A 20457-nucleotide genomic window follows, 5' to 3' on the forward strand; every position below is an offset into this window, starting at 1 on the left:
GGGTATGAGGGGCAGTATGTAGTGTGGCTGGCTGGGTATGAGGGGCAGTATGTAGTGTGGCTGACTGGGTATGAGGGGCAGTATGTAGTGTGGCTGGGTATGAGGGGCAGTATGTAGTGTGGCTGGCTGCATGAGGGCAGTATGTAGTGTACACAAGTAAGTGGAGGGGCAGTATGTAGGGCTGGCTGGGCAAGGAGGGGCAGTATAGTGTATGGGTATGAGGCAGTATGTAGTGTGGCTGATCAAAGGAGGGCATGGTGGCTGACTGGGCACGAGGCAGTATGTAGTGTGGCTGGGCATGAGGGGCAGTATGTGTGTGGCTGGGTATGAGGGGCAGTGTGTAGTGTGTGTATACAGACAGGGGCAGTATGTGGTGTGTGTGGCTGGCTGGGGTATTAGGGGCAGTATGTAGTGTGGCTGGGCATGAGGGGCAGTATGTAGTGTGGCTGGCTGGGTATGAGGGGCAGTATGGTGTGTGGCTGGGGTATGAGGGGCAGTAGTAGTGTGTGGCTGGCTGGGTATGAGGGGCAGCAGTAGTGTGGCTGGCTGCAAGGCAGTATGTAGTGTGGCTGGCTGTATTAGGGGCAGTATGTAGTGTGGCTGGCTGGGCATGAGGGGCAGTATGTAGTGTGGCTGGCTGGGTATGAGGGCAGTATGTAGTGTGGCTGGGTATGAGGGGCAGTGCTGTAGTGTGGCTGGCTGGGTATGAGGGGCAGTATGTGTGTGGCTGGCTGTTAGGGGCAGTATGTAGTGTGGCTGGCTGGGTATTAGGGGCAGTATGTAGTGGTTGGGTGAGGGGCAGTATGTAGTGTGGCTGGCTGGGTATGAGGGGCAGTATGTAGTGTGGCTGGCTGGGTATGAGGGGCAGTATGTAGTGTGGCTGACTGGGTATGAGGGGCAGTATGTAGTGTGGCTGGGTATGAGGGGCAGTATGTAGTGTGGCTGGGTATGAGGGGCAGTATGTAGTGTGACTGATGACTCACAATGCTTTACTTCCCATGACAGGAGACGGAGGAGTTTGGGGAGCTGCTTCTCTCACTTAACTACCTGCCCACTGCTGGTCGCCTTAACGTCGATATTATCAAGGCCAAGCAAATCCTTCAGACAAGTTTAGTTCGAGGAGCAGGTCAGTGTTACTTGATGTGTTTATCTCAAGGAGCAGGTCAGTGTTACTTGATGTGTTTATCTCAAGGAGCAGGTCAGTGTTACTTGATGTGGTAATGGTGGTGGTTTGGTTTGGTTAGGTTAGGTTTGGTTTTATTTGGTCAGGTTAGGTCAGGTCAGATCAGGTCAAGTCAAGTCAAGTTAGGAAACAGTTAGTAATGTTTATAATTAACATGAATCAAACAATAAATTACATCACTTGATTATAGGTTAATAATTATTGTTGATTATTTTGTTTGTGTTTTTCGTTTTTTTTTTCAATTTTCACGGACAAACATTATGCGTTAACAGATCCGTACGTGCGTGTGTCTCTGGTGGTCCGTGGTCGCCACCTTAAATCCAAGAAAACAAGCGTTAAGAAGAACACGCTCACCCCTTCGTTCAATGAGTCGTTCAGCTTCCAGATCGCGTCCCCTGAGCTGCGTGAGGCATCTCTAGTGGTGACCGTGTGGGACTGGAATGGCGGAGTGATGAGAGATGAATTTATAGGCAGGATTGTCCTTGGTAAACAACCATCAGGTAAATTGTTCTTTAATTTATTTAATGTAACGTATAATGAACTTGAATTAAATTACCTCCAGGGTTTATCATTAATATGCCTTTTCTAGATTTTCCCTACACACTGACAAAATTTCCTAACTGCCTAATACAATTCTTAATAATACTCATAATGGTTTCATCTTTGTCTGGGTAGTTAACGAACAATACCAACAGGTAAAGAGATACTATAGAACGGGTCTGGTTAGTTCTTCTCGGACTTGTAAATTGAATCGTGATCACTGGTAATGTTAACAAGTCTCAATAAGTTTATAAGGGAATCAGTGAGTATCAGGAGGACACACACACACACACACACACACACGAAGTTGGTCTACAGCTTTTGACGAGTTAAATATCAGTTACTTGACCTATATGCTAATTAGTTGACGTAGATACCTTGAACCTTGACCTATATGTTAATTAGTTGATGTAGATACCTTGAACCTTGACCTATATGTTAATTAGTTGACGTAGATACCTTGAACCTTGACCTATATGCTAATTAGTTGACGTAGATACCTTGAACCTTGACCTATATGCTAATTAGTTGACGTAAATACCTTGAACCTTGACCTATATGCTAATTAGTTGACGTAGATACCTTGAACCTTGACCTATATGCTAATTAGTTGACGTAGATACCTTGAACCTTGACCTATATGCTAATTAGTTGACGTAGATACCTTGAACCTTGACCTATATGCTAATTAGTTGACGTAGATACCTTGAACCTTGACCTATATGCTAATTAGTTGACGTAGATACCTTGAACCTTGACCTATATGCTAATTAGTTGACGTAGATTCCTTGAACCTTGACCTATATGTTAATTAGTTGATGTAGATACCTGGAACCTTGACTTATATGTTAATTAGAGTTATTTTCAGGTCCTCACGAGATCACTCACTGGAGCAATATGGTGGGGTCACAGAGACACGCGGTGGCACAGTGGCATTCCGTACATTCCCGCCAACAGTGTGATGAGGTAAACTTTCTTTCGTCTCATTAAAAATTCCTTCAGCTTTTCTTATAAATATAACGTTATAGTAAAATTTCAAATGTATTTCTCTTCATTAAAAATAACTTGGGTCATTTTACCAACAGGTGTCGTCTGCGTCCCGCTGTGTGCCGTGAACAACGTCTCATACTTCATCCTGGTTTTCGACAACTAAGATAAGCTGTGCTCAAGGGCCGTAAGAGTTGGTGTGTTGGATTATGTGTCTTTAACCTTTTGGAGACGTCATGAGTTGGCAGAATTATGTGCACGATATATTAACACAGGTTATGACAACGCTGTGAACATTAGTAGTTGCCCAAGAAGGCAGTCTTATATGTACAACCTTTATAAGTAACGTTGTTCTCTTGTTTTCTGTACACATCTACACCATAAGTTATTCCTTACCAGCTTTTGTTGATAGTTTGGAGGACAGTACAGTAGTTACAATGTTTTGGTCACTATCTCTGTACTGTACTGTTCATTATTAGGTTAAAAAAAGCCTCCTGTCCTTCACAACAGTTAAGCTGGAAACTGTTTATTGCAGTTTAGTTATTTATTGTAGTAAAGTTCCCGAGACTATTAGTACATGTGCCATTGTTTGGGATCTGATCACAGTTAAACGCTGAGAATTGACTCAGACTCGACCACCAAGTCAAAATACTTCCTACCGAGTTTCATATTGTCATCATTAACACTATTTCTCAGTTCTCATATCATATTTTATTGTTCTTGCTGACTGGCACTGTCTCTTGTGTTCACTGACTGGCACTGTCTCTTGTGTTCACTGACTGGCACTGTCTCTTGTGTTCACTGACTGGCACTGTCTCTTGTGTTCACTGACTGGCACTGTCTCTTGTACTCACTGACTGGCACTGTCTCTTGTGTTCACTGACTGGCACTGTCTCTTGTGTTCACTGATTGGCACTGCACTGTCTCTTGTGTTCACTGGCCCTGGCACTGTCTCTTGTGTTCACTGACGGCACTGTCTCTTGTGTTCCTGACTAGCACTGTCTCTTGTGTTCACCTGACTGGCACTGTCTCTTGTGTTCACTGATTGGCACTGTCTCTTGTGTTCATATTTAGCTGTCTCTTGTGTTCACCTGGCTTCAGCACTGTCTCTTGTGTTCACCTGACTAGCACTGTCTCTTGTGTTCACTGACTAGCACTGTCTCTTGTGTTCACCCAGCTAGCACTGTCTCTTGTGTTCACTGACTGGCACTGTCTCTTGTGTTCACTGGCTAGCACTGTCTCTTGTGTTCACTGACTAGCACTGTCTCTTACGTGTTCACTGACTGGCACTGTCTCTTGTGTTCACTGACTGGCACTGTCTCTTGTGTTCACTGACTGGCACTGTCTCTTGTGTTCACTGATTGGCACTGTCTCTTGTAATCACTGATTGGCACTGTCTCTTGTGTTCACTGATTGGCACTGTCTCTTGTGTTCACTGACTGGCACTGTCTCTTGTGTTCACTGACTGGCACTGTCTCTTGTGTTCACTGACTGGCACTGTCTCTTGTGTTCACTGACTGGCACTGTCTCTTGTGTTCACTGACTGGCACTGTCTCTTGTGTTCACTGACTGGCACTGTCTCTTGTGTTCACTGACTGGCACTGTCTCTTGTGTTCACTGACTGGCACTGTCTCTTGTGTTACTGACTGGCAGCACTGTCTCTGTGTTCGCAGCTGGCACTGTCTTGTGTTCACTGACTGGCACTGTCTCTTGTGTTCACTGACTGGCACTGTCTCTGTGTTCACTGACTGGCACTGTCTCTTGTCATTACTGACCTTTTTGTCTCTGTGTTCACCCCTGGCCTTTTTCTTGTCTCTTGTGTTCACTGATTAGCACTGTCTCTTGTGTTCACTGATTAGCACTATCTCTTGTGTTCACTAAGTTAGCTGTCTCTTTGCTTCAATTTACTGACTAGCACTGTCTCTTGTGTTCACCCCAGCTGGCACTGTCTCTTGTGTTCTGGCTAGCACTGTCTCTTGTGTTCACTGACTGTACTGTCTCTTGTGTTCGCAGCTAGCACTGTCTCTTGTGTTCTGACTAGCACTGGCATCTCTTGTATTCACTGACTGGCACTGTCTCTTGTATTCACAGCTAGCACTGTCTCTTATGTTCACTGACTTTAACTGTCTCTTGTGTTCCTGGCAGCACTGTCTCTTATGTTCACTGACTGGCACTGTCTCTTGTGTTCACTGACTGGCACTGTCTCTTGTGTTCACTGACTGGCACTGTCTCTTGTGTTCCCGCAACTGGCACTGTCTCTTTGTGTTCCACTGACTAGCACTGTCTCTTGTGTTCACTGATTGGCACTGTCTCTTGTAATCACTGATTGGCACTGTCTCTTGTAATCACTGATTGGCACTGTCTCTTGTGTTCACTGACTGGCACTGTCTCTTGTGTTCACTGACTGGCACTGTCTCTTGTGTTCACTGACTGGCACTGTCTCTTGTGTTCACTGATTGGCACTGTCTCTTGTGCTCATTGACTGGCACTGTCTCTTGTGTTCACTGATTGGCACTGTCTCTTGTGTTCACTGACTGGCACTGTCTCTTGTGCTCACTGACTGGCACTGTCTCTTGTGCTCACTGACTGGCACTGTCTCTTGTGTTCACTGACTGGCACTGTTTCTTATCATGGTAGAGTTCTTTACACCGAGTTACTCGTCAGTGTACTGTATTACGAGTTTTTTTCCACATTGTTTATTTTGCTCATTGATATTTGGGAGAGTTAAACAGCAGCTGTGGAGGTGAGGTACAAGCTGTTACTCATGGCACACCCCACTAGTCACCACCTGTGTTAGCTGTTACTCGTGGCACACCCCACTCGTCACCACCTGTGTTCAGCTCTAATCATTGATAATCTGGATATATTTCTTTATCATGGTAGAAGTTTAGAGGTTAATGGTCCCTAAAATTGATGATTATTACTAAACCTTTTATATTATTAAGAAACTTGTATTGTTTAATTTTACAAGTTTAACCTAAAATGTTTATACTGGTTAATGATATAATTAACTACTACATCCTTCTTTATGTCGGATCTCTATTACCAACGTCTGATATTTAGAATATATATACAGTATATATACATATAAGTAAGGCATTTCATTATTAGTTTTGTACAGTAGGAAAAGTTTTATATATATATACAGTAGCGGTCAGTGTATAACAACGTGTACTGTACTATATAGTTTATGCAGTTTGTATCACTTTATTCAATGTCTACTTATAAAGTAACTGCAGCTGTGTTTTGTGTGCCAAATATTATTATAACGTATTGCGTTGAGTGATGTTATGTAGCTACGTGAACACTACAGCTACATCAGTGTTGGAAGTGTGTACAGTTCACGCCCATTCAACCATTTACACTAGGTACACACAGCTGTGGTAAGACTGACAGCTGGACTTCCCCCTGACAGCCTTACTGAGAGCACTCCATGAAGGACACGGAACTAACTGTCAATATTAAAGTGGTGCTGGACGCTTACACTGACAGAGGCGACGTCTAATATTATCTAGTACTCGCATCTTATACATATTTGTTTAATTGTAAAACTATTTCTTATTTAGATGACCTGAAAGTACATTATCAACAGTACATCACAAACTTACACCCGTAACTACTAGTGCAATATGAATTTACTCAGGCTTGATCTCTTATTTTCACTGACATTATACGTGAGGCTATGAGTTGACTAATGTGAAGGATGTCCTCACAGCGTTCACTCGTTGACGATGAGACTCAAGTGCCCATATTAGCTTATGCTGAGGCACATGACTACAATACGAGATAGTAGCCAAGGGTTAGTCACACGGCCTGACTCCAGTAATCACAAGGACAGTATGTGTACACGGCTTTGTCCAAGTTGTTTCCACAGCCCATATTGTGACTAGTCTATATACTGTACAATAGGGGACCAGTAGGTAGTGTGTGTTTATAGAACTCTAACCTAACCTATGGCTTTTATCTTCTTCAATGTTTGTGAACCGTCTTTGTGCTGCTGTATAGATTAGTTATATTTTAAGTCGGATACATCATACAGTGCTGTGTATAACACGTAAGACGTTCATTAACAAGGAAGTTCAGGCACATAACTGTTAAAGGAAAAGGTGCTTACCCTCGTGTGGTATGTTGGTGCTCTTTAAGAGATTTCAATATGCTATCGTCTACTTATTTCTTTGGGTAGTGTTTATGTTCGCTTACCATCGGAAAATATTGCAGTTTTTTATATATCCAAGTCTCACTAAGTCTCTGTTTTGTATTATATAACGATATACTGAAGGTGTTAAGTATTACAAGAGGGAAATTTATGTATATTTGTATAGTTACCTGTCAAAGGTGTATGGCTCTTAAAAGTCATGCATTTAGAAGTGAATAACTGCACTTCCTTGAGAGACGTAGAGTGATGATCGAGGTGTATAAATGGAAGTCAGGGCTAAACAAAGGTGATATAACAAAGGTACTCAAAATATTCAAATAAGAGCGAACTTATAACAATTGTATTAAATTAGACAAATATAGATTTAGGCGTGAGATTTGTAAACATTGGTTTGGAAATAGAGTAGTGGATGACTGGAACAAGTTACCAAACATCATCATTAACTCTCATACGCTGGGTAGCTTCAAACATAGGTTGGGTGGATATATGAGCGATAGGGGTTGGGTGTAAATGGGACTCTCCAGTATGGACCAATAGGCCCGCTGCAGTTTCCTCCGTTATCATGTTCCTATAACTGAATTAGATGAGGATTGGTTGTGGCCACTTATAATAAATTAATACTTGGCGATTGGAGAAAAGAAAGTGAGGTAAAATATATAACTATTGACCAACACTTGCTAACAATAATAGTTAAATAACAAATAAAAGTGAACATATTAAATGACTCTCGGGTCACAAACATCACCGATAAACAAAGAATAATTTTTTTTAAGTAAACACTAAACCAGCCAGTCTCAAGAGTAAACACTAGGAGTTGAGTACATCACCAGGTCGTAGACAGAGTACTTCACCAGGTTGTAGACAGAGTACTTCACCAGGTTGTAGACAGAGTACATCACCAGGTCGTAGACAGAGTACGTCACCAGGTTGTAGACAGAGTACTTCACCACGTCGTAGACAGAGTACATCACCAGGTCGTAGACAGAGTACTTCACCAGGTCGTAGACAGAGTACTTCACCAGGTTGTAGACAGAGTACTTCACCAGGTCGTAGACAGAGTACATCACCAGGTCGTAGACAGAGTACGTCACCAGGTTGTAGACAGAGTACTTCACCACGTCGTAGACAGAGTACATCACCAGATCGTAGACAGAGTACGTCACCAGGTTGTAGACATAGTACTTCACCAGGTCGTAGACAGAGTACTTCACCAGGTCGTAGACAGAGTACATTACCAGGTCGTAGACAGAGTACATTACCAGATCGTAGACAGAATACTTCACCAGGTCGTAGACAGAACTGTATTGACAACGTAGGTGAGTGGCAATGAAAGGTTCAGTCACTACCCGATTGTGTGTGACTGACTGACTGACTCGGCCGGCCTGTGAATCGGTCTGCTTCTGTCAGTTGCTTTGGTCAAACTCACCCAAACATCGTACTTGACCTGTCAATGTTAATGTTAGATTGTATAGGTTAATATTATAATTATTCACAAATAAAATGTCCAATATAATGCTATACTCACAAAAATATATAAGAATACAATAACGATTACACATACTGTATATTACACGTCTGACACCCAGGTTACTTACTGGTCAGACGCTTAAAACTACAGCTCATGAAGCAATTGGCTGTTAACGGTTGTAAGGTTATACTATGAGATGTTGCATGTAACACTATATTCTTGCAAACATTAATAAACCTATATTGCTCAGAATGTTTATGTTACTTGGTTAGCCAGTACCTGAGACACACAGGTAACCGAGGTAGTTAAGTTTACACGTCTGTTTTAAAGAATTAATCACAATGGCAGAAATAGATTATAAGGTCAACACAAACTTTATTTTATTACTTTTAATTGTTATAATTCTGATTTAGTATTTATGTATCTAAATCACTATTATCTCATATATTAGTCTTATAAAATATATGTACAGTTCTATATAATACATGTTCTCGTATAGGCTTGTCGTATATGTGTCACCATGATAAATGTAATTAAGATAACATTATATTTTCTGGTATAATTTTCAATATATCAACTTCTGTGTAAATAAGATGTTTTTATGTGTCGAATTCTCTATACTGTTTAGGTCATGTGATTTGTCATTAATTTCATCATGGTGCCATTATGGAACTTATGGTAGTGGCTTTAACACTTATCACGTCATCATGGTGCCATTATGGAACTTATGGTAGTGGCTTTAACACTTATCACGTCATCATGGCACTAACTCTGATAATGCCGTCATTCCGAAACACAGGTGTTGTGGAGTTCCCTTAGCGTCAACCGCATCAGCTAAGACTGCTCAAAACGGTAAATAAGAGGCGGGTAGTTGGCTCACCACCACTTGGTTTAGGATCAGTTAGCTCAGCCGAGTGGATACAATGCTCACATCCTGTCCTAAGGGTCTGTGGTTTGAGCCCATCCCCCCCCCCCCCCCCTCCCACCACCCCCAGCTCATTTAACAGTTGGGGAAGTGAAGACTGTCTAATGCAGTATACTATATCCACACTGTCCTTAAATCACCAACAATGGAATGAATGCTTACAAGACTGAAGATAAAGTTTCAAAATGGTTAGGTTAGGTTAACATCTCGTGGTGATAAAAACAAAGAAATATTTGAGAAGAGGGTTAATTAAAAGATGGACAGGTGACAGGTAATGTAAGTGAGTGAGTGGAAGACGGTGTTTGGATGGTAGTGTGAGTGGAGGGCGGTGTTTGGATGGTAGAGTGAGTGGAAGACGGTGTTTGGATGGTAGAGTGAGTGGAAGACGGTGTTTGGATGGTAGAGTGAGTGGAAGACGGTGTTTGGATGGTAGAGTGAGTGGAAGACGGTGTTTGGATGGTAGAGTGAGTGGAAGACGGTGTTTGGATGGTAGAGAGTGGAAGACGGTGTTTGGATGGTAGAGTGAGTGGAGGACGGTGTTTGGATGGTAGAGTACAGTACATAAATATTATACTTGTAGTTTTATCATCATGCTCTTGTGGTGGTTGTTATAATATTGTACTTATCAATATTAACATTTGGTGTTGACGAATGATAGTCAAGTAGGATTATGTCTGAGTGAGGAGAGTAATGGTCATATTGTAGAGAGTAATGGTCATATTGTAGAGAGTAATGGTCATATTGTAGAGAGTAATGGTCATAGAGAGTAATGGTCATATTGTAGAGAGTAATGGTCATATTGTAGAGAGTAATGGTCATATTGTAGAGAGTAATGGTCATATTGTTGAGAGTAATGGTCATATTGTAGAGAGTAATGGTCATATTGTAGAGAGTAATGGTCATATTGTAGAGAGTAATGGTCATATTGTTGAGAGTAATGGTCATATTGTAGAGAGTAATGGTCATATATACCAGATAACATTGGTAGTTAACGTAGAGAACTTATGTAATAACTTAGTTGTATTTTTGCCGATATAAAGTACCCCTGTTGTAGAGTATTATTAGAGGAGGCATTATGAAGGTTCGCCTTGTATAACCTGCTAACAGTAACTTAGTAACTTGTGTATGTGATATATCTAGTTCCCATATATTATTCTAATGATAAATAATTAAGCTGTAGATTCACTGGACATGTTTGTATAATGGTGATACAGTAGTGATGATGTTTAAGTTTCTACAGTGGATTGTGTGGATTCTTTAGTTTGGGATTTATCGACGCTTTGAAGTTTCACCCATCCCCAACGGTAGTTCCTAAATATCATATATATATATATATATTTATTTATTCTGCCTGATAAATACAAGTTTGTTAGATGTTTATTAATATGACACGGCACAATAGTCCAATATCTGACGCACCAAGCGAATCTTAACCCTCCATAGACACATGTATAAATATTAGTGGTAGTTTTTGCAGTATTATGGATGCCTTTTGACCTTGATGTACAACTCGCCCCAAAAAGTATCTTCACGGTGGGGGTCGATCAATGAACACTGTGACTCCTGTTGTCTCGGTAGTGTTGTCAGAATCCTTCGTCTGTTGTGTCATATTGTACCACACAAAATGGTCAAGATACTTTTTGAAACGAGTGGGGTACGTACTGTAGATGTTTTCATAAGAATATAATTTTTTTTTCCATTAAACCTCTGCCTGTATGGTAAGTGGGCAGAGAAGGTGTACCTACTGTTCATCACTACTAAAACAAACTCTCAATTGTATCTTATCTTTTGTTTAGTTTAAAGTCAAAATTCCTGTTATATCAGGTATTGTCTACATGGTTGAATTATGGCAGGTGAACGATGCTGTAGTTTAGTATGGAGACTGTAAACAAAACGTCATAATACTATTAGAGACAAATCAGAGAGAATTTCATCCAGTCCCTTAACCACCAAGACCCTTAAGTTGATGAGACCAGAAATTATCAAAAGTATCCGAGGAATTTAGCCCACGATTGTACCTGCATTGTGAAAGATCAATAATGACTTAACAATATTTACACTGCTCACTCAATCACTTCACTATATTTATTTACCTTATGTCCCCATCACTTGACCCAATATCAGTCAGCCAGTTTTTTATCGGAATATTTGTCCACACATCGCCCACAGTTTCTTGGTCACACATCGCACACAGTTTCTTGGTCACACATCGCACACAGTTTCTTGGTCACACATCACACACAGTTTCTTGGTCACACTAACAAAAGTCTTATTGTCCCCCCCATCTAGATCGTCATCAAGACTCTTATTACACTAACCCAAGACTATATTTTATACTATGAAAAATACATTATATATTTTATACCAAAAACTATTTAAAAAAAATTCAATATATTCTAAGATTAGTTACAATTCCTTAAGATAAAGTTTATGTATGTATGTATGTATGTATATATCAAAGTTATGTATATCTTGATTAAGAAGAACTGATCACACATGTAACTATGATACGCTTATGATCAGGCTCTGTTATCTGTGCTGAAATAAATGTGATACAGGAGCCTCGTGTTAGTCTCCTGGCCCTCGGACACTTCACCTATGACGTCATCAGCTGTTGACGTCATAACACTTCAGATAACTTATGAAAATTCACCTCTGATAACAGCCTGGCTACAGATGTGTCTTTTCGTAGTTATTCTCCACTTAGTTATAACTTAGCAAGATAGAGTTAAACTTAGGTCGAATTATACACTTTAATAAGATACTAAATTTTCAAGAGGATTATGACAGCCATCCTCTTCTTTCTTGTGATATATATAAGGCTTTTAAGAGGAGTATCTCATGGTGGGCAGAGAGTAAGGAGGAGTATCTCATGGTGGGCAGAGAGTAAGGAGGAGTATCTCATGGTGGGCAGAGAGTAAGGAGGAGTATCTCATGGTGGGCAGAGAGTAAGGAGGAGTATCTCATGGTGGGCAGAGAGTAAGGAGGAGTATCTCATGGTGGGTAGAAAGTAAGGAGGAGTATCTCATGGTGGGCAGAGAGTAAGGAGGAGTATCTCATGGTGGGCAGAGAGTAAGGTGGAGTATCTCATGGTGGGCAGAGAGTAAGGAGGAGTATCTCATGGTGGGCAGAGAGTAAGGAGGGGTATCTCATGGTGGGCAGAAGTAAGAGGAGTATCTCATGGTGGGCAGAAGTAGGAGGAGAGTATCTCATGGTGGGCAGAGAGTAAGGAGGAGTATCTCATGGTGGGCAGAGAGTAAGGAGGAGTATCTCATGGTGGGCAGAGAGTAAGGAGACCGGCGGTGAGCAGAGAGTAAGGAGGAGTATCTCTATGGTGGGTAGAGAGTAGTGAGGGAGTATCTCTCACGGTGGGCAGAGAGTAAGTGTGGAGTATTCTGCGGTGGGGTAGAAAGTAAGGAGGAGCATTCTCATGGTGGGGCAGAGAGCAAGGAGGAGGTCTCTCATGTGGCAGAGAGTAAGGTGGGAGTATCTCATGCAGGGCAGAGAGTAAGTGAGGAGTATCTCATGCAGGGGTAGAGAGTAAGGAGGAGTATCTCTGGTGGGGTAGAAAGTAAGGAGTGAGTATCTCATGGTGGGCAGAGAGTGGGAAGCAGAGGAGCATTCTCATGGTGGGGCAGAGAGTAAGGAGGAGTATCTCTATGGTGGGGTAGAAAGTGGTGATATATTCCCATGTAGGTAGAGAGTAAGGAGGAGTATCTCTCATGGTGGGCAGAGAGGAAGGTGGAGTATCTCAGGGGCAGAGGCAAGGAGGAGTATCTCTACAGGGGCAGAGAGAAGGAGGAGTATCTCAAGGAAAGGTGAGAGTAAGGTGGAGTATTCATGGTGGGTAGAAGTATGAGGAGATTCATGGTGGGCAGAGAGTAAGGAGGAGTATCTCATGGTGGGTAGAGAGTAAGGAGGAGTATCTCATGGTGGGTCAGTGAGTGGGCAGAGAGTAAGGAGTATCTCATGGTGGGCAGAGAGTAAGGAGGAGTATCTCATGGTGGGCAGAGAGTAAGGAGGAGTATCTCATGGTGGGCAGAGAGTAAGGAGGAGTATCTCATGGTGGGTAGAGAGTAAGGAGGAGTATCTCATGGTGGGCAGAGAGTAATGAGGAGTATCTCATGGTGGGCAGAGAGTAAGGAGGAGTATCTCATGGTGGGCAGAGAGTAAGGAGGAGTATCTCATGGTGGGCAGAGAGTAAGGAGGAGTATCTCATGGTGGGTAGAGAGTAAGGAGGAGGAGCTGGGCATAATTTGGTCTGGCCTCAAAAAGTTCAGATAAAAATCCTCGTATATAAATACACGCGGATGCACACACACTTAACAGTACTCATACGAGCATAAACACACATAGCGGATCTGCACACACGTACCCAAAGGCAGCAATATATGAACTAATGTACACAGGTAAACTAAATATCACCTCTGAGTACCAAGTATTGAGCCCGAACTGACACGAATGGTAGACAGGAAGCTTATCCACTGAACCACGACGGTGTAAAAGATATCCGATCTTAACTATTCTGTTGCAACTTGATTAAAGACTGAGACTCGAGTGTAGGCGGGCTGCCCCAACCCTTCAGGGCTAACAATGGTGGCCAGGGAACCTGTGAACTACCGGTAGTGTTCCCAACCTGACGCTTCATGGCCAACCGCTCAACACAATTGTTATCCTTTGGAAAGGAAGTGAACCTCCCCCCCCCCCTTTCCTTATATCAATTTGATTGTCTCCCTGTCTCCTACCATGTCAACTCACCCTCATGGTCACCAAGCCTGTCTCCTGCTTCAGATGCTGGGGACTGGGCACACCGTATATTAACTCACTGCTGGAGACAAGAGGTATGTGGCTGGTGTTCGGGTTATCATTACTCTCGGGAGTGTGAACCCCAATTAGCCAAGCCCTCCAGGTCAACCTCAGATATTCTCGACAACGGCGAGTCACCTGTGGTGAGGTGGGAGGAAATATCTGGCCTGGCTGTGCCACACGTCGTCTTGCAGCTCCAACTAAGACCCCGCATCAGTGACAGGCTAAAGGCAAGCCTTGTGCCTCATATCATCTCAGACCACATCGTACTGGGGCTCGCAACACGTCGGCCACGTTATTTTGTGCCTGATCATTATGTTGAAACGTCCGGCAGATACATGACAGCATAGTATAGCTTATGGGATCCACAATCTGTCACACAGTTCAAGGATGACTTGACGGACACCATCAGACAATTATACTCCCGATTTGTATACCAAGACAACCTCAAACAAAAAGCTCGACCGAGAAGCCCCTGGGTCCTGGACAACCACATACGTGAAGCTAGTAGAGTAATCGTGGACGCCAAGGAGGCAAGTCACAGATGGCACCCCCAAGGTGAATACCTTGCCTCTGTCCAGTATTTAAGAAATATCCAGGATTACGGCCGCTCAGATCACTGGAACCTATTTGATTCAAGCATTAATCACAACACCTCTACTGCTGAGACCCGGAAAAAAACAGAATTAATAAAATGATAAATCCACTTCCATCCACCACAGCCCCCAGGAATATGCTGAAGAACTAGTGGAATCTGGGCCGCTCAACCTCGAGCACCATTGACCCAAACCAAAACCAGACACGACAAAATTTCGGCCAATTTCTCTTACCTCCTGCATATGTAAGGTTCTTGAGCGAATACTCTTGGCCTGCCTTATCTACAACATCTTGGACCGTCTCTCTCCTAGCCTATATGGTTTTATGCCGGGCCGATCCACACACAATTGTCTCGCGGAACTCTCGGACACCACCCGGCCCGAGAGCTGTATTGTTGTATCTTACGGTAGCGTTTGACGTCGCGAACCTAAGCCTGATTATCGGCATCACCGATAAACTGCTCATCTGGGAATCACCAGTCCCAGGTACTCTTCAAGGGCGTCTTCAGGGATTATAAGATTATTTGAGCTCGGCACTCCTCGGGGCGGGTTCGGGTACTCAGCCTCCTACTATTTAACGTCCTCACACATCGTCTCATTGGTCCACTTATCCTGAGAGGGACAGAACGGACTTACAGCTATGCTAACGACGTCTTACAGGAAGCCTCACATGAACGCCAACAGCAGCTCATCACCGCCTTCCAAGAATCTGCCCATCGGTGCGGGCTCATAATATCCGCAGAGAAAACGAAAGTCTACCTCGCCACTCCCCTGCCAATTATCCCAACCCACTTCCCGCAACAGTAATGACCTCGAGGCCTGTCAGCAATACCAGTACCGAGATGGTCCAGTAATCCTCCCCTGCACCCCCTTCGAGGCACGGTTCTACCCCTTGGTTCAATTTCTCTCTAACTGTATCAAAGAACGAATAAAACCGCTGAAGCAGATCGCCAACAGGTGTACTGGTGTGTTAGTCCCCATAGTAGCCTGTATACGGTCGCTCATAGACTATCACGCCCTCCATCTGTGCTCACTATTCGCCACCGTTTTATCACCTCTTAAAAAGTTGCAGAATGAAGCAGTGCGACTCATCCTAGGCCGTCCAATGACAACCCCGAAAGTCTTGTACCCAAGACAGAGAGAAAATATTACTCAACACTTGTGGAGTTAAATGCCTAAGGAACCCTCACGTCTCTCCCATCTTCACTGACCACTTCTTTAATACCCTTCGAAACTCGCCCCTTTCGCCGGACGAGTCAATAAGAGGATATAAAATTCTATTCCTTCTTTGATGTGTTCCTAGATCTCAACATTCACATTCCTCAGGTAATGACGGGTGAGCGCCAGCACCAGGGGTCATCACTCCGCCGTCCCTACACTACACCGAAACAAAGACCATCCACAGAAGATGAGTGAAGTTACAGCAGTCATCCCTGAAGACTCGATCATCCTCTACACCGACGGCTCACTCCAGGACACGGGTGCTGCAGGTTGTGCTTATGATGCCAATTTCGGGTGAGTACAGCAAGGTGTGAACTACAGGGCATCCTGGGGACCATCAACTACTGGCCGGACGAGGGGCGGAGTGGACTGGTTTATCAGTGATTCTCGTTCTGGACAAGAGCCGATCAACTCACCCATTCCCGTCTGTCAGGATCTAGTGAGATAAATTCACCAGTGTCTTATAAGGGCGAACACAGACGCCCATTCCATATTGGCCTCCACAAACTTGACTCCATAGACAACCTCGCAAAATCCCTCTGCACACTCCCAATCCCTGATGACGCTCAACCATAACTACTGGTCGAGTCAAGACGCTCCAGCCGCTCTTGAAATCATAAACGAAGAGCGAAGTGACCAACCAGGGTGCTAGTGTTAGTGTTCACCTCTATGATAAACATTGTGACACAAAATATCAATACGGCCGGAATAAATGTCTGACCCGGCTCAGTGATATAGTTGCCGCCAGAATCAGACTTGGCTATAGGCCATGTTGGGAACTCTTGAGATATCCTTCCTTTGAATTTGTGGTGAAAACAGAAAACAGCCTCCAGCATTACATCTCATAGTGCAAACCAAATCACTCCGTGCTGCCACTTAACAAACCTTTAACGAACTCTGTAAATTCATCCTAACTACCAATGTCGTGGACACTATGATACGGTTACATCCCAAAAAATTTCCACAAATACCTGCACTAGAAAACCACTACTTCACTCACTTGTCTTAGTGCACTCTAAGAGGTGCGAGTTCTACGGTTTCATTCCTTACACCCACCAGCAGTCAACTTAGGGTACAGCTGTCCTACGAGGCGAAAGTCTCTGTAATTTAGTTTGGCGGGAGGTTGGCCTGTGTATATAGAACTGCCGTTCCTGTGGAGGGGCGTAAACTTAACTTTAGAAAGTTTCTGCCACAGTTCCGGGAACCAAACACATGCACTAGAAAAACCCATCAGGCGGGCAGTTATCAAGTGCACCAACCAGTGGGCGTCGGGATAAAGGCAGCAGATAAGGTGGAGTGTGACTCGGCTTTGGGCGCAGCAGCGCATTACTTGTGTGGACCTGGACGCGAGTAAACGTGGTCAAGATGATTCTCCTGCTACTGCTCTGTGCTGGGCACCTTCACCCTGCTGCTACCCACGACGACCACCATCAGGAGATGAGCTCCTCTCTTATAGTGAATCAACTGGCCATAATGAAGATGATGGGGGATACATCCAACTCTTGTTCTGCAGGTAAGTTGTACCAAGATACTACTTACTGTGCCCTGACCCCCACCTCTCTCTCTCTCTCTCTCTCTACGTGTATCGTCCTCACTCAATGTCTCTCCAACACTGAACCTCTCTCTCTCTCTCCCTCACTCTGTTACTCCCTCCACCTCACCTCATTCACTCTTCCTCCCGTAACTGTTCCATCTTCCTTGTCACACTCCATCTCCCCTTAACCTCTCCAGCCCTCTCACTCCCTCCGTCACCTCCCAATCCTTCTACCACACATCCCAGTCAGTAATAAAACACATCAGCACGGGTTAGTGGTACAGTTTAAACACTCTACTTGTCATGACAGAAGCAGGTTGCGCTGTTATGAGTCTCTCTTAAAACACTCAAACAATTTGTGACTTTGTTAAACGTTTACAACTTAACTTTATTTGGGTTAAGTTAATGTGTAGTTGTATCACTCAGTTATTTTGATGTTGCGTCATTGTCTGTGCACATATGTATGACATCCTGTTATTTGATTGTATGTTAGTCATAGTAATTATTGACTACAGTTGTATATATGAGTCCTTAAGTGGTGGTGTTACCATTTATTGACCTACAGTTATATATATGATTCATAAGTGTTGGTGTTACCGTGTTGACTACTGATTGTATATATGAGTCTAAGTGTTGATTATTACCATTATTATTCTCATGATTTTCTATGGAAGTCATAATGTTGGTGTTACCATTGTTGACTACAGTTGTATGATGTAGATATTGGTGTACCATTGTTGACTACAGTTGTATATAGGTCACCAAATGTTACCATTATTGGCTAATTATATACATTCATAGTATTGTTCATTGTTGACTACAATTGTATATAGATTCATAAGTGTTGAATTATTTACCAAATTGTTGACTTCAGTTGTATATGAGTCATAAGTGTTGGTGTCACCATTGTTGACTTCTGATTGTATATATGAGTCATAAGTGTTGAGTATTACCATTGTTGACTACAGTTGTATATATGAGTCGTAAATGATGTTTATAGTGTTGATAAACAAGACTGCCATCCTTACTTCAATGTCTCTTTTTTCTAAACTAATTCATGAAATTTATCAAATTAATTGTTTCATTTCTTATGTTTGTCTTTGTTAATATTTTTTCTTAATTATTACTCAAACAATTGTATCATAATTACCTTCTAATTGTCTTGTGTCCCACTGTTATATGAATTATATACAATACAGTATATACAATACACATATATACAGTACATACAGTATATACATACAGTATACATACAGTAAACAGTATATAATGCATATTGTTGTTTTTGTTCTATCAATGTTTATTTACAGTTCTGAATATAGTAAAGGCTTGAAGCTCAGCAGACAGGCAAGGAAGACCTTCGAAGACCTTCCTACAGACATCCTGACAGATAACTGTTCTTAGAATAACTTATCCAGGCTGGTAAGTACAGTATGCCACTTACCTACCTGAGTATACTTCGCTTGTCAGCAATTAGAGGTGTGCGCCTACCTGAGTGCTTCCCTTGTGTGGGGTGTGCCACTTACCTACCGTGCTTTAACCTTGTGTGGTGGAGAGAATTGTGCCCTTACCTACCTGGAATGTTTCCTTGTGTGGTGTGGGGTGCCTTACCTACTGGAATATTTCCTTGTGTGGTGTGGGGTGTGTGCCTTACCTACCTGGAGGACTATTTTCCTTGTGTGGTGTGGTGTGCCATACCTACTGGGTACTTCCTTGTGTGTGTGGTGGGGGGGTGTGCCTTACCTACCTGGAGTGCCTCGCCCATGTGGTGGGTGTGTCCCTTGCCTGGGTGCTGCTTCCTTGGTGGGTGTACCCTTGCCTACCTGGAGTGCTTACTTGTGTGGTGGGGTGTGCCCTGCCTGGAGTGCCTTCCTTGTGTGGTGAGGTGTGCCTTCCTACCTCGATGCTTCCTTGTGTGTTGAGGGTGTGCCATACATGCCTCGATGCTTCAGCAATGTGGTGGGGGTGTGCCTTACTACCTGGAGTACTTCCTTGTGTGGTGGGGTGTGCCCCTTACCTACCTGGAGTGCTTCATGGTGGGGGTGTGCCTTACCTGCCTAAATTGCAATAATGTGGTGGGGTGTGTAACACCTGCCTGGGTACTTCTTATGTGTTGGGGTGTGCCCTCCTGCCACAAGTGCTTCCTTGTATGTGTTCAGGGGTGTGCCATACGTGCCTGGAGTGCTTCCTTGTGTGGTGGGGTGTGCCCTTACTACCTGGAGTGCTTCCTTGTGTGTGGTGGGGGTGTGCCCTTGCCTGCCTGGGTGCCTTCCTTGTGTGTGTGGGGGTGTGCCCTTACCTACCTGGAGTGCTTCCTTGTGTGGTGAGGTGTGCACTTACCTGGAGTGCTTCCTTGTGTGTGAGTGGGGTGTGCCCTTACCTACCTGAGTGCTTCCTTGTGTGGTGAGGGTGTGCCTTGTACCTGCCTGGATGCTTCCTTGTGTGGTCGAAATTGTACTATTTACCTAGGTACTTCCTTGTGTAGTGGGGTGTGCCTTACCTGCCTGGAGTGCTTCCTTATGTGTTAGAGGTGTGCCCTACCTCTGGGTATTTCCTTGTGTGGTGGGGTGCCTTCCTACCTGGAGTGTTCCTTGTGTGGTGGGGTATGCCCTTACCTACCTGGAGTGTTTCCTTGTGTGGTGGGTGTGTGCCTTTACCTGCCTGTGCTTCATGTGTATGGTGAAGTCAGTGCCACTTACCTGCCTGGAGATGTTCCTTGTGGTGAGGGTGTGCCATACCTACCTGGAGTGCTTCCCTTGTGTGAGTGGGGTGTGCCACTTACCTACCTGAGTACTTCCTTGTGTGTGGTGGGGATGTGCCACTTACCTAGATGCTTCCTTGTGTGGTGGTGCCCCTAGATTATCTTCACACAGCACAGATGTATGTTACCCCAACTGCCTCAGATGTGTCTTTACTGGCGCTCCTCAGATGTGTCTTCACACAGCTACCCCAGATGTGCCTTGCACACTGCCTGAGTGTGTCTTCACAGCTGCAAATCATGTCCTTTCACACAGCTGCCTCCAGATATATCACGACTTATT

At 43.6% G+C, this 20457-nt stretch overlaps 1 protein-coding gene across 2 annotated transcripts in view; it reads left to right on the forward strand.

Annotated features, from left to right (window-relative positions):
* LOC121860118 (synaptotagmin-17-like) overlaps positions 1–3526 on the forward strand; it is a 13263-nt gene extending 9737 nt beyond the window's left edge. For both annotated transcript variants that reach the window (XM_042357147.1, XM_042357148.1), the window contains exons 9-12: positions 1006–1126; positions 1456–1683; positions 2592–2689; positions 2809–3526. In XM_042357147.1, coding sequence (XP_042213081.1) covers positions 1006–1126; positions 1456–1683; positions 2592–2689; positions 2809–2838 — 477 coding nt within the window. In that variant the 3' untranslated portion in view covers positions 2839–3526. The remainder of the gene's footprint in view (positions 1–1005; positions 1127–1455; positions 1684–2591; positions 2690–2808) is intronic.
* The last annotated feature ends 16931 nt before the right edge of the window (positions 3527–20457 follow it).

Source organism: Homarus americanus, unplaced genomic scaffold, assembly GCF_018991925.1.
Source record: "Homarus americanus isolate GMGI-L3 unplaced genomic scaffold, GMGI_Hamer_2.0 scaffold5831, whole genome shotgun sequence".
NCBI classification, from domain to species: Eukaryota; Metazoa; Arthropoda; class Malacostraca; order Decapoda; family Nephropidae; genus Homarus; species Homarus americanus.